We start from the raw sequence: 13,829 nt of genomic DNA, 5'->3' as shown, positions 1-13,829 counted from the left end.
ATTCACATATGTCCTAGCGTGTGCAAATTGATTGCTGCTCTTGGTTGTTGTAGATGTGTTGCGGATGCCTTGAGTGTGCATGTCTCAAGTGTTAAAACTACATTTCAGGACTCTGGGTTTCTTGGGACTTTGTCTATTGAGCTTTCGTTGTTTTTGGTAGGCAGCTTCTGTTCTTTGGCAGTGAACCTGATAGGCCGCACAGTCCCTGCTGTTTGATGGAATGGTAGAAGGTGATTTATTTTCTCTGCTGGAGTTACGAATGGTTATCTGGGAGCGTCTTCAGATTTTACTGACTACTGATAACTTTGTTTTGAGGCTGTTCATCTTTGATTTTAACCAGAAGCAGATTTTTTTTCTTATATTTTCATTATGAAGTTGGATTTTTTTTTTTTTAACCTGCAGTCAACTGTGTGGGTATTGTGTAATGTTTCTCATATAGCTACAACAGTAAGGCTTTTTTATTTTTGTTTTCCCCCCCCCAAACAGGTTTTTGAGAAAAATAAATGGTTAATTTTTGATAGATTCTAATGTGTTTGCTTCATCTGTCAATTTTGGTCTACATTTGTGGGTTATACTAATTGAATTTGTAACTAAAATGTTAGTACTAGAAAAATGTGATGGCAAAGCATAACTGTAGGTAAGAATGGAAGTTTGGAGGGTCAGGTGGCAAGACGATCTCTTGTCTGTAGTCTGAGGTGGTTCTCTCTCGATCCTTTTTCTAGATTACTCATGAGCATGATGTGAGAGGCTTGCTGTAGAACGTTTAGCTACTTGCTTCTCAATTGTGGGCGCTTTTAATTCACATAACTGCTCCGGGCACTACACTGATCCTCCCATCTTAACCTCGTCTGTCCAAAGGCTTGCAAAGGAAAATACCATCCCCATTCACAATAACACTAAGACTTGCTTAAGTTCATTTGGTTACTAAATGCAGACCCAGAATTTGAACTCTGTCTGACTCTGAAGTCTATTTTATAGAGAACATAAAACTGATTGGTGATTGGTAACTAAGCTGCCAGTTTCTTTCCTTTCTTTAAAATTACTTTTTCATTCGTTGTTGCTTTGCATAGACTTGCTGGATGAAAGGTGCTGCATGTTCTCCTTGTTTTCCTTCAACCCCTTCCTAGGCAACACAGTCTAACCAATACATGTGAGCTGATGGGTAATAGTTACCACAGTTAGAGCACGCCGGGTACAGTATGCCTTTATAGAGACAAGGAAGACCATAAGCAGTATTTACATGAGCTAGTAACAACCCTTATGTACTTGGTGTCCATTTGGATCACGTACTTTATGATATTGTGAACATTCTGGAGACATTGTAGTGGATATTGTAAATGTAGAAGGTAGGAATTACAATAAAAAGTAAAGTGATATTATGTTGGCTAGGGATTAAAATAAAGGACTATATAATTTTAGGAATAGAGAGTAGTATTTTAAAGAATATAGACCTGTGAGTGTTGTTACCATTCAAAGCAGATAGTAAACTAATATGCATATGACAAGTGGGACTGAAGAGATGGCTTAGTGGTTAAGAGACTGACTGCCCTTTCAGAGGAGCCAGGTTCATATACTCAGCACCCGCATGGCAGCTCTGTACAGCTGTCGGTATCATCAGTTCCGAGAGGATCCACTGCCCACTTCTGACTTCCATGAGCACTGCATGCACATGGTACACATACATGCAGGGAAAACATACACAAAACAAAAATAATGTAAACATTTCAAGATAGGGTTTCTTCATGTAGCCCTAGCTGTCCTGGAACTTACAGATCCATCTGTCTCTGCCTCCCAAGTGCTGGTATTAAAGGTGTGCGCCACCACCTTTGGGCATGAGACTTTTTTTCCTTTGAAAAAAAATTTTAAAGAAAGAATCAGACAGGTTAACAAAAATGAATGGAAGTATGCCAGGAGGAACTCTGGAGGCTGGTGAGGACTTGATAAACTGCTTCATTTAACATGGTTAGCCATGGCTCCATGCAGCTACTTGTTGACTTGGCAGAATGTAGGTGTAATACTAATCAAAACACTTGAAAAACTCGTTTTCTATGTAAAATATTTCCTTTACAAATAATGACAGCTAATTCAGGTTTTAAAGGCTGACATGAGAGGCAGGTATAGCAGCGCAGACCTTGTAACACAGGCACTTGCAAATGGTAGCAGAGGAGCTCAAAGCTATTTGGCCAGTGTGAGCCCAGCAGAGGTCCCTGACAAGGTTCCCCATCTCCCAGACAAAACAAGCCTCCTGTGGAAGCCTAAAGTGCCTTCTTAGACTGGATTTTATACAGAGTCCATTTTGTAACTTGTGCAATATTGAAAAAATTAACAAGAAAAAATTGGGGATTTCTTAAAAGAGAAACATGATTGGAGGGTAACACTGTGAAGGCAGGTTGTGGAATCAGTTGTTGAGGGTCATTGATAATTTATAATTATAGGTCTTAGATGGTTGATGGTTTAGTTGTGTAAAAGCAAGAGAATGTTACCATAACTGAGGTGCTATATGGGCCCTACATAGAATTTTAGCCTTTAGGTGTTTTACTTTCTTGTATTTTTTTAAATTTGTTTTTAATCATAGTTGCTTGGGATAATGTAAACATGCTTTAAGTACAAATGCAATTTCATTTGTTTACAGAGAACAGAAAGAGCAGCTTCAAAAGTTGAAAGACTTTGGGTCTGAGCCACAGATGGCTGACCACCTACCACCCCCGGACTCAAGACTACAGAATCCATCAAGACCTGGGATATATCCGGTATGGAAAATGTGTGCTCAAAAAATGAAATTTTTTTTACTGTGTATGTTTATGCAGATTTGTTTTGTTTTTGTTTTTGTATTTCCTGATAGGGTTTCTCTGTGTAGCCCTGACTGTCCTAGAACTTGCTCTGTAGACCAGGTTGGTCTCAAATTCACTGTCTCTGCCTCCAGGGTGCTGGAATTAAAGGCATGGGCATCCAGTGCATGGCAATGATGTTAGTTTTGTTTGGTTGGTTTTGTTGTTGTTGTTGTTGTTGTTTTGGATTTGATTTTTTTCAAGACAGGGTTTCTCTGTGTAGCCCTGGCTGTCCTGGAACTTACTCTGTAGACCAGGCTGGCCTTGAACTCAGAAATCCGCTTGCCTCTGCCTCCCAAGAGTGTCAGGATTACAGGCGAGCGCCACCACCGCCTGGCTGTTAGATTTTTAAAATTCCAATAAGCATAAATTTTTCTGAGGTCTAAATCCAGTGTGCTGCTCCCAGGTGCCACTCATAGGCAAGTGATCTACCACTGAGCTAAACCCCCAGCCCTCCCTACTACTTTTTAAATTATTATTATTTTTAGATTTGTTTAGTATGTATGTGAATGTTTTGCCTCTGTGTATGTATGTGTACCTTGAGCTTGCCTGGTGCCCGTGAAGGTCAGAAGAAGGCTTCAGATACCTTGAACTGATATAGATGGTTGTGAGCTTCCATGTTGGTAATGGGAATCAAACTTGGTCCTCTGAAAGAGTAATAAGTGCTTGTAACCACTGAGTCAGCTCTCAAGTTGTACTGTTTAACAACTGTATTGAAATAATAAATTTTGATCACATCAAAAAAGTTTTCTCGTGCTCTTGTATTTTGGGCAGTGCCTATTCTTTATTCCACTTTAGACAGTACTAATATGTATTTGGCCAAACAGACATTGTGTGAGAGAGATAGATGGCTTTGTGTGTTGAAGTTTATATACATGCTATGGTTGCCTTCAGAACTCAAAAAATGATGTCAGATGCTTGGGAGCTAGAGTTAATGGCAGTCGTGAGCCTAATGGTGGCTGCTATGGACCAAACTCTATCCCCTGCTAAAAACAGCAAGCACATCTCACTGCAGAGCCACCTAAATTATGTATTGTGTGTGTGTGTGTGTGTGTGTGTGTGTGTGTGCGCGCGCGCGCGCGCGCGTGTGTGCAGGCGCGTGTGCCATACCACATGTATGAAGGACAGAGGACAATTTGTAAGAGTTATTTTTCTCCAGATGACTCCTTTTTTTGTTTGTTTGCTTTATTTTTTGATTTTTTTGTTTTTTGGGGTTTTTTTGTTTGTTTGTTTTTTTGTTTTTTTGTTTTTTTTTCTGAGACAGGATTTCTCTGTGTAGTCCTTGCTGACTTGGAATTTACTTTGTTGACCAAGCTGGCTGGCCTTGAACTCAGAGAGATCTGCCTGCCTCTGCCTCTGCCTCTGCCTCTGCCTCTGCCTCTGCCTCTGCCTCTGCCTCTGCACTGCTGGGGTCAAAGGCATGTACCTAGCAGGATTTCACTATCTAGCCATAGTGGGTTTGGAACTTGCTGCATAGACTAAGCAGACCTCAAACTCAGAGAAATCTGCCTGCCTCTTCTTGATATCATGCCTGGCATTCCAAACACTTGTGAAAACATCAGTCTTATTATGTTGCTCCCTGGCTTATACCTGCTGAGGATTAGCTCGGTTGGTGGAACCCCTGCCTGCCTAGTGTACACGAAGCCCTGGGTTCAGTCTCCAGTACCACATAGAACTGTGCAAGGTAGCACATGCCTTTAATCTCAGCACTTGGGAGGTAGAGGCAGGGGAATCAGAAATTGCTATGTAGTGGTTTCAAGGCCAGTCTGTGCTTGACAAAACCCTGACTATAAGAAAATGTCTTCAGGGGCTGGAGAGATGGCTCAGAGGTTAAGAGCACTGACTGCTCTTCCAGAGGTCCTGAGTTCAATTCCCAGCAACCATATAGTGGCTCACAACCATCTGTAATGGGATCTAATGCCCTCTTCTGGTGTGTCTGAAGACAGCTACAGAGTACTCACATTAAACAAACAAACAAACAAATAAATAAATAAATAAAATGTCTTCAGACAGCTACAGAGCACTCACATACAATGAATGAATGAATGACTAAATGTATGTATGTCTTCAGGATTTTCCCAGTCACTCCTAGGCTGCAATCTACTTTTCATTTGTATTTTATGTTTTTCCTGTGTTTTCCAGTCCTCTCCTGTCTACTGCTTGCTACTATACTTATCTCCTAGGACATGGGATCACTTAACAGTTGTGAGAATGCTGTAGTCTTTCACTTAGAAACACCCTTGCATGTGTGCATTGTTCTCGATCCCCCTCTCTACCTGGTTGGTTCTGGTTTATCTTTTAGGACTCTGCTCATTTCTTTTTCCAGTCTTGGGGTGGTCCTGTCAGCATTTAGCATTGTTTGATTTATTTTCTTATTATCCTTCCTTTCTAAACTGAGTCCCCAGGATGACAACTGTCTTCAGCCTTCCTGTCTTGTAGCAAATGGTAGTCTCTGGATCAGCAGCTCTCATCCTTTCTGCACATCAGATGTCCTGCATGTTAGATATTTACATTTTGATTTATTACAGTAGCAAAATCACAGCTGTGAAGTAGCAATGAGATGATGGTATGGTCAGGGGTCCCCACAACAGGAAGAACTGTGTTAAAGGGTCACAGCGTTAGTTGAGACCCACTGCTCTGAATTATAGATCCACATTTCTGTTTTGTTCATCTGACAAATCATGCTTTCCCATATCGCTCCATTACTATTTTGATGCACAGTAATTCATTGAACTCTTCTATTTATCTTGGCTATTCTGATCTTCCACTATTATTAATGCAACTTTAATGAATTTCTCTGTATCGGATTTTTATTTTGGGAATCTTCCTATAGTGGGAAACTTCAGTCAAAAAGTAGACATTCTTTCTGCTCAAGAAATGTTGCTTTTCAAATCTATACTTCCCAGGCACAGACAGAAACACTTGGCCTCATACTTGTTAATAAAATTATGCATTGACAAATAAATAAATAAATAAATAAATAAATAAATAAATCATTTAAAATTTTCTCTTAATACACTCAAACAACTCTATTACATAGAGTTGTCTAATTGTATAACATCAATACCATATCCAGGCAATCATCAGCTACTTTATATTTTAGAAAATATAACACCACATTTTTTAAAAATTCCTTTTTTTTTTTTCCCTTCTTTTTAGTTTTTTTGAGACAGGAGTTCTCTGGGTAGTGCTGACTGTCTGGAACTCATGCTTGTAGACCAGCTGGCCTAAAACTCAGAGATTGCCTGCCTCAACCTCTGAAATGCTGGGATTAAAGGCATGTGCCTGGAAATTTTGTGTGTGGGGGGAGGGAGAGTGGTAGTGGCAGAATTTTTCTCTGTAACAGAACCCAAATTGGCATTGGACTTTGAGCCTTTCCTCAGTTTCCAAGATTTAGGCATCACTCTTAGCCTTTAGAACATTTGTTTTTTTTTTAGGTGTATGTGCATGTCTGTGAAGTGTGTGCCATGTGCATGTGGATATTGTAGAAGACAGAAAAAGAACTTTGATTGGATCCCCTGCAACTGGAGCAACAGACGGTTGTGAGCCCTGCAGTTCAGGTGCTGAGAACAACACCCATGCCTCTGAAGTGCAGTGAGAGTCTCTCACTCCTGAGCGTCGTTGATAACTAGGAACATTCATATTTCTTCATGTTAAATTAATATTCCTTACATATTAGCAAAGCCTGTTTTTACTCTAAATGTTTCCTTTTTAAGCTTTATTTATTTTTAATTTTATGAGTTTGAGCATTTTCCTGCATTTATATAAGTATACCACATATGTGCTTCATGATATCACATATGATAGATCCTTTGGAACTGAAGTTACAGATTTTTGTGAGCTGCCGTGTAGGTGCTGGAACCAGAATCAGTGCTCTTAACCACTGGGTCATCTCTCCAGCCTCAGAAATTTAATTTTAAAGCACAGCCTACAGATGGGTAAATACATAAATAATATATAATGTTGGCTTTCCAGGGTCCAAAATAGCTGCCATTGAAAAATAAGTAAACCACAACCAGAACTAAGAAAAATAGAAAGTGTTTGCATTGGGCATTTAACTGACCGAGTGATCGCAGCACCGCACTAATTGTTAAATTAAATTTACTGACCACCTGTCACTATAATCTAATTTTAAAACACCTTCTTATTCCATTAAAATATCTGTGCTAGTTTATAGGGTTTTTAAAAATATTTATATGTGGGTATACTGTCGCTGTCTTCAGATACACGAGAAGAGGGCATCAGATCCCATTACAGATGGCTGTGAGCCACCATGTGGTTGCTGGGACTTGAACTCAGGAGCTCTGGAAGAGCACTTAGTACTCTTAACCACTGAGCCATCTCTCCAGCCCCTTGTAGTTCATAGACCCAAGTAGTCTATGGTATGTTTTCTGTTTGTGTAGTTTTGCCCGTCTGAGCAGCTCATATAAATTCAGTTTCTGTATCATACAGTCCTGTATTCCTGGCTTTCATTTAGCATAACATTTTTGAGTTCATGTCATAGCATGAGTTAGTACTTCACTTCTTTTCATTGCTAGGAAATACTCATTGTGTAGATGTAGTCCACATATTGTTTGTTCATGCACCAGTTCTCAGACATCTGGATTGCTTTAAGTCTGGATTGACTTAAAGCTGCTGTGGATATTTATATGCTAGTCTAGGTAGAGCAGGCTGGTCTTGAACTCATACAGATCCACTTACCTCTACTTCCTGAGTGCTGGGATTATCAGCAGCACAGCATTTCTTTTTTTTCTTTTTTTTTTTTGAGAGGGTTTCTCTGTGTAGCCCTGGCTGTCCTGGAACTCACTCTGTAGACCAGGCTGGCCTCGAACTCAGAAATCCGCCTGCCTCTCCCTCCCAAGTGCTGGGATTAAAGGCGTGTGCCGCCGCAGCACAGCATTTCTTACAATTTTTGTTTTTTTTTATAAGACAAGGTATCATAGTCTGGTTTTGCCTCAAACTTGTATGTATCTGAGGATAGTCTTGAACTGATTGATCCACCTCTACCTTCCTAGAAGAGTGAATGGTTATGCCACCATACCCAGCTAGAGTTATAATGTTTTTTAATATTAATTAATATAATTATTTTATTAGGACGACTTCTGTGTTTTTGCTTTTCTATAGCCTATCTTCATTTTTCTGCTGGTGTCTTTGTCTATGTGTGTGTGCACACGTGTATATACATGCATATGTACAGAAACCACTGGTTGGCCTCAGTTATTGTTCCTCAAGCAACTATACATTTGTGTCTCAGCTAGTTGACATCTCATAGACCTGAGGCTCACAATTAGGCTTCCTGGCCAGGGAAGTCCCAGCCAGGATCTACTCTGGTTCTGTTTCCCCAGCTACAGGATTATAAGCATGATCCACCACTTCAAATTTTTTTTTCTTTTTTTTTTTTATTCGATATATTTTTTATTTATATTTCAAATGATTTCCCCTTTTCTAGCCCCCCACTCCCCGAAAGTCCCATAAGCCCCGTTCTGGTTACCACTTTCAATTTTTAAAAAAGATTCACTTATTTTTATTTTGTGTATGTATATATTTTGTTTATAAGTATAAATGTGCACAGGTGCATGCCCCTCATTTTGAGACTGTAAGAAGGTATTAGGTCCCATAGAACTGGAGTCACAGATGGTTGTGTGCCACTGTATGGGTTGCAGACATAGAACTTAGGTCCTCTTCAAGAGTAGCAAGTACTTGTAACCATTGAACCATTCTTTGAACCTATGACCAAAAAGTTTTATGTGAGTTCTGTTACTTTAATTAAGGGCCTCATATTGCATAGTAGGCATTTTACTATCCATCTCTTGCTGGTATCTTTTATTTAAAAAAACTTTTTTTGAGACAAGAGTTTCAGTATGTAGTCCTGGTTGGCCTAGAACTCACTACGTTATCTAGGCCAGCCATAAACTCATAGAAATCTTCTTCAAGTGTTGAGATTAGAGGCATATACCATTATAGGTGTGTATGAGTGTGTGTGTTTGTGTGTGCATCTGTTTTGAATTACGTGTATATGTGTATATGTGAGGCAGATATATGCCTGTAGGTGCCCACAGAGACTACAGTTCTTAGATCTTCATAGAACTAGAGTTGCAGATAGTCTGCTCAGCATGGGCTGTTCTTTATTTTTATTTTATTTTACTGGTTTTTTTTTGAGACAGGGTTTTTCTGTAGCCCTCAGCATGGGTACTAGTAAATGAACTTATGTCCTCTGCAATAACCGTGATCACTGAGCCATCTCCCTCGTGCCTATTTGTGTCTTTAAACAAAAGTGTGGAGCTAGGGAAATTGCTCAGTGGTTAAGAACACTGGCTACTCTTTGACACAATCTGGGTTCCATTCCCAGCACCCAAATGGCCACTCAAAACTATCTGTAATTCTAGTTCCAGAGGATCTGACTCACTGACATACATGTAGGCAAAACACCAATGCACATAAACTAAATAAGTAAATAAATTAAAGCCATAAAAGCTTTACACTTTGAATATGTCTTATGTATTAATTTTTAAATTGATCAAAAACTGATCTGTGACAATGTAGCAACCAGCTTACTTGCCGTGTACTGTCTTCTCTAGCCTCCAGCATCCTATAGACCACCCCCTCCTATGGGTAAGCCTCCTGGGCCAATTGTAAGACCCTCTGCTCCACCAGCAAGATCATCTGTTCCTATGACTAGGCCTCCTGTGCCAATACCACCACCGCCTCCTCCACCTCCACCACCACCACCTCCTCCTCCAGTTATAAAGCCAAAAACTTCATCTGTGAAACAGGAACGCTGGGATGAAGATTCTTTCTTTGGGCTCTGGGATACAAATGATGATCAAGGACTGAATTCAGAATTTAAGCGAGACACTGCGACAATTTCCTCTGCTCCGGTATTACCACCCCCGCCTGTTCATTCTTCCATTCCCCCTCCTGGTCCAATGCCTATGGGTATGCCACCAATGTCCAAACCACCACCTGTGCAGCATACAGTTGACTATGGCCATGGCCGAGGTGAGTAATAATGGTCAATTTATGGTTGGGGATCTATAGGAATTGTTTGGTGGTGGTGGTGGTGTTTTGATTTTGAGACAGAACCTCTTTGGCAAGGCTGGCTTTAAATTCACTATGTAGCAGAGGATTTCTGTCCTAGTAAGGGTTATGGTTGCTTCGGTGAAACACCATGACCAAAAAGCAAGTTAGAGAGGAAAGAATTTTTTGGCCTACACTTCCACATTGTAGTCAGGAAGGAAGTCATTTGAAGGAAGTCAGGACTGGAACCTGGAGACAGGAGCTGATGCAGAGGCCTGGAGGGGCGCTGCTTACTGGCTTTCTCTTCATGGCTTGCTCAGCCTGCCTCCTTAGGCAACCCAGGCCCACCAGTCTAGGCATGGTGCCGTGCAGAATGGGCCACTCTTCCTTGCGCAGAAATCACCAGTTAACAAAATGCTCTATAGTTGGATCTTAGAGAGATATGTTTTCAACTGACGCTTTCTCCTTTGTGATGACTCTAGTTTGTGTCAAATTGACATAAAACTAACCAGGACAGAGAACATAAACCTCTGCCCCTAACTGCCCACATTCTAGGATTATAGGTTTATACCACAGCACCTGGCAGGAATTGGTTTTCCAGAGAAGAGACTCAAGTTTTTAGAGACTCCATCTTGCTGGCCATGGAACTCCATATTCCCCCAAGCTCTGGGTCCTCCTGCCTTAACTTCCAGAGGGCTGGGATTATAGGCATATACTATCAAGCCAGATGTGTACAGGAATTATTAGTTTGAGATTTGGTTTTCTTAAGCTTCATGCTTACATTTCATCCCTGGTTTTCTTTGCCAGATATGCCTACTAATAAAGTTGAACAGATACCATATGGAGAAAGAATAACTCTACGCCCCGATCCATTACCTGAAAGGTCAACTTTTGATGCAGGTAGGATTCCCAGAGAGGAGAGTAATGTTAAGCTAAGCTTGAGGGCCTAATTTTTACAAGGTTTTTCTTATAGCAAGGTTAGTCCAGGCTTTCCTTTAATATCACTGAAAGATTCCTAAATTTAAGACTAATTTATATTCTTAAATTAAAATTGTACTTCTTTAATTTCTGAAAATGCTTCTGGTTCTTACTTTGAATTGTTTTAATAGACCATGCAGGCCAGCGTGATCGCTATGACAGAGAGAGAGACCGTGAACCTTATTTTGACCGTCAAAGTAATCTAACAGATCATCGTGACTTTAAAAGGGACAGAGAGACACATAGAGATAGAGACCGAGATCGTGTTCTTGACTATGAGCGGGATCGATTTGACAGAGAGCGCAGACCCCGAGATGACAGGTGTGCAGTGAAAAATAACTTTGCTAAACATGCAAAATAGCTTGTGTAAATCCAGCAAAAGTGATTTGTTTGTTTGTTTTTTGGATTTTGGGGGGGAGTTTATTATTTTGTTTTGAGATAAGATCCTTTCTATTATATAGCTCTGACTTTCCTGTTATGATGACCAGGCTGGCTTTAAACTCACAGGTCTATCTGCTTTGGTCACCTGAATGCTTGGAGTAAAGGCATGTGCCACCATGCCCGGCCAAAGTTGTAAAGAGATTTAGTGAATAATGTACACTTCCCATTATATGTATAATTTGGAAAAGAAAGAACAATTTCTAGGCAAATACATGCTTGAGTTCTCTTAGATTGAATTCCAGAGAATTAAATTGAAATGTGGACAACAAAATTGAAAGGAAGTAAAGTGCAACCAGTAATTTACAGGCAAGCAATTTATACAATTCTTGATTTTTTTAGGCAGATAAAGTAAGGTTAAAATTTAAATACAGACTATGGAGTAACTGCCCATAGAGACAATGGGCAGATAATGATGTGTTACAAAGCAGAGACCTTCCAAGTTTTTATGTATTTACAAAAAATTCCTGTTACACCCTGTAGGAATCAATCATATCGAGACAAAAAAGACCATTCTTCATCCAGAAGAGGGGGGTTTGATAGGCCATCTTATGACCGGAAGTCTGATAGACCACCCTATGAAGGCCCACCCATGTTTGGAGGTAAGAGTAATGCCTTAATGACAGTAACTACATTGCTAAGGTAAACAAATAGAAGGAGTTTCTCATTGTAGCTATGCATTTAACATTCATGGTAAACTGTACTTGAAGATAGCATTATTATAATAAATAGTAACGCATGGCTGAAGAGATCAAGTGGTCAAGAACATGTACTGTTTTTACAGAGGACCCGAGTTCAACTGCCAGCACCCACGTCAGGCAGTTTACAACTGCTTGTAACTCCAGCATTCAGGAGATGCCCCACCTTTGGGTACATCTACATATACAGACATACACACATGTACACATAAATAAATAATAACAAAAAATATTTTTAAAAATAGTAGCGTAATTAATGAAATAAGATTTAGGTCCTAAACTAGTAAAGAAATTTTGAAAAACAGAAACAAAGTTACTTACAATCTTACCATACACCATACGGAAACATACATTTATTTCTCTCAATTTTCTCTTAAAAATTACTATTTCATTTTTTATTTGTATTAGTGTCCAGGCCACCCCTTAAAGTGGAGTTGTGACCCACCTTTGGGCACTGGTCATTGACCCTTGGTCCTCTGAAAGCGCAGCCAGGCTCTTAAGTGCTGAATCCTCCTCACTCCAGGCCTCTTGTTTGCTCTTCATATTCTTGTTTATGAATCAAGAATAGATGCCACGAGTTTCCTTGAGTTTTTGGCTGCACTAGGCAAGGCATCCAGAGCCCTCACGCCTGCTGGGCAAGTTGTCATCTCTATTGTAGGTCCTCTGTCTGTTCAATAACTGCATCATCCACACTGCTTATATTCAGACCTCTTCTGGCTCCATGACATTTCCTGGGATTGATAAAGTGTAAAAGGCCCTTATATTTAGACATTAAATTGCTTTTATCTCTTCATTACCATGAGTTGCACTAAAACTAGAAACTTTCAACTATTAAAAGGAATAACCTTTCCTAGTTGATGACTCTTCATTTAAACTATAAAGTGAAAATCATAGAATCCATACAGTATCAGTTGTGCTTTGGTTTATCCAGTAAAATATTTATTCCTTTATGTCCTGTTGCTGAATGTGTCCCTATATTTAATATAAGGTGAATTAAATATTTTGCAGAACAATCTGTTCTGGTTTTTGTTTCCCCCAAATGGGCTAGTCTTTCATTTTCTTGATTACAATAAATTTATATTATTAATTAAATTTAAAAGTGACTTTCAGTTCATTAGACCTGATCTGAATTGTAACTGAGGTGAGAACAGAAAGTTATTGGCTTTCATAAGGATTACTGTGTAAATAATAATGTTATTCAACTACTGTGACTCTAGGAGAAAGAAGAACTTACCCGGAGGAGCGCATGCCCCTGCCAGCGCCTGCCCTGGGCCACCAGCCACCTCCAGTTCCTCGGGTTGAGAAGAAGCCTGAGTCCAAGAATGTGGATGACATTCTAAAACCACCAGGCCGGGAGAGCCGGCCTGAAAGGGTGAGTCCTGTAAACTTGACTAGCTTACTCTGAAGAGGGTAAGATGGTCGTGTGGCAGCAGTGGCAGCTGCAGCAGCAACACCCACACACACACACACCCTGCTTATTTTAAATGTCCACTAGATTTCTTCAGTTTTCTGCAACATAAAAATACTGGTTTCAAAGCCTCATAGTATCCAAAATCAATAAATAATCTCAGATACTGCCTGCACTTTAAAAATCTTTTTTTTTTTTTTTTTGGTTTTTTGGATTTGCTTTTTTCAAGACAGGGTTTCTCTGTGTAGCCCTGGCTGTCCTGGAACTCACTCTGTAGACCAGACTGGCCTCGAACTCAGAAATCTGCTTGCCTCTGCCTCCCAAGTGCTGGGATTAAAGGTGTGCGCCACCACCACCTGGCTGCACTTTAAAACCTTAAAGTTTAGCCAATAATGTTAGAAATTTTTTTTTAAGTTTTTGAGCACTTAATTGCATTTTGAAAAGAGGAAAAGTATATTGAAC

The 13,829-nt window shown here is 39.9% G+C and overlaps 1 protein-coding gene across 4 annotated transcripts in view; it reads left to right on the top strand.

Annotated features, from left to right (window-relative positions):
- Positions 1 to 13,829, top strand: part of Ylpm1 (YLP motif containing 1) — a 76,032-nt gene that overhangs the window by 36,910 nt on the left and 25,293 nt on the right. For 3 of the 4 annotated variants that reach the window (XM_052185411.1, XM_052185408.1, XM_052185410.1), the window contains 6 exons: positions 2,633 to 2,750; positions 9,407 to 9,827; positions 10,653 to 10,745; positions 10,955 to 11,144; positions 11,745 to 11,863; positions 13,177 to 13,331. In XM_052185411.1, coding sequence (XP_052041371.1) covers positions 2,633 to 2,750; positions 9,407 to 9,827; positions 10,653 to 10,745; positions 10,955 to 11,144; positions 11,745 to 11,863; positions 13,177 to 13,331 — 1,096 coding nt within the window. The remainder of the gene's footprint in view (positions 1 to 2,632; positions 2,751 to 9,406; positions 9,828 to 10,652; positions 10,746 to 10,954; positions 11,145 to 11,744; positions 11,864 to 13,176; positions 13,332 to 13,829) is intronic. The other variant, XM_052185409.1, reaches the window with a different exon arrangement.

The sequence above is a fragment of the Apodemus sylvaticus genome, chromosome 6, assembly GCF_947179515.1.
Source record: "Apodemus sylvaticus chromosome 6, mApoSyl1.1, whole genome shotgun sequence".
Taxonomy (NCBI): domain Eukaryota; kingdom Metazoa; phylum Chordata; class Mammalia; order Rodentia; family Muridae; genus Apodemus; species Apodemus sylvaticus.
The sequence above is the reverse complement of the archived record's forward strand: the minus strand, read 5'-3'. Positions and strand labels throughout refer to the sequence as shown.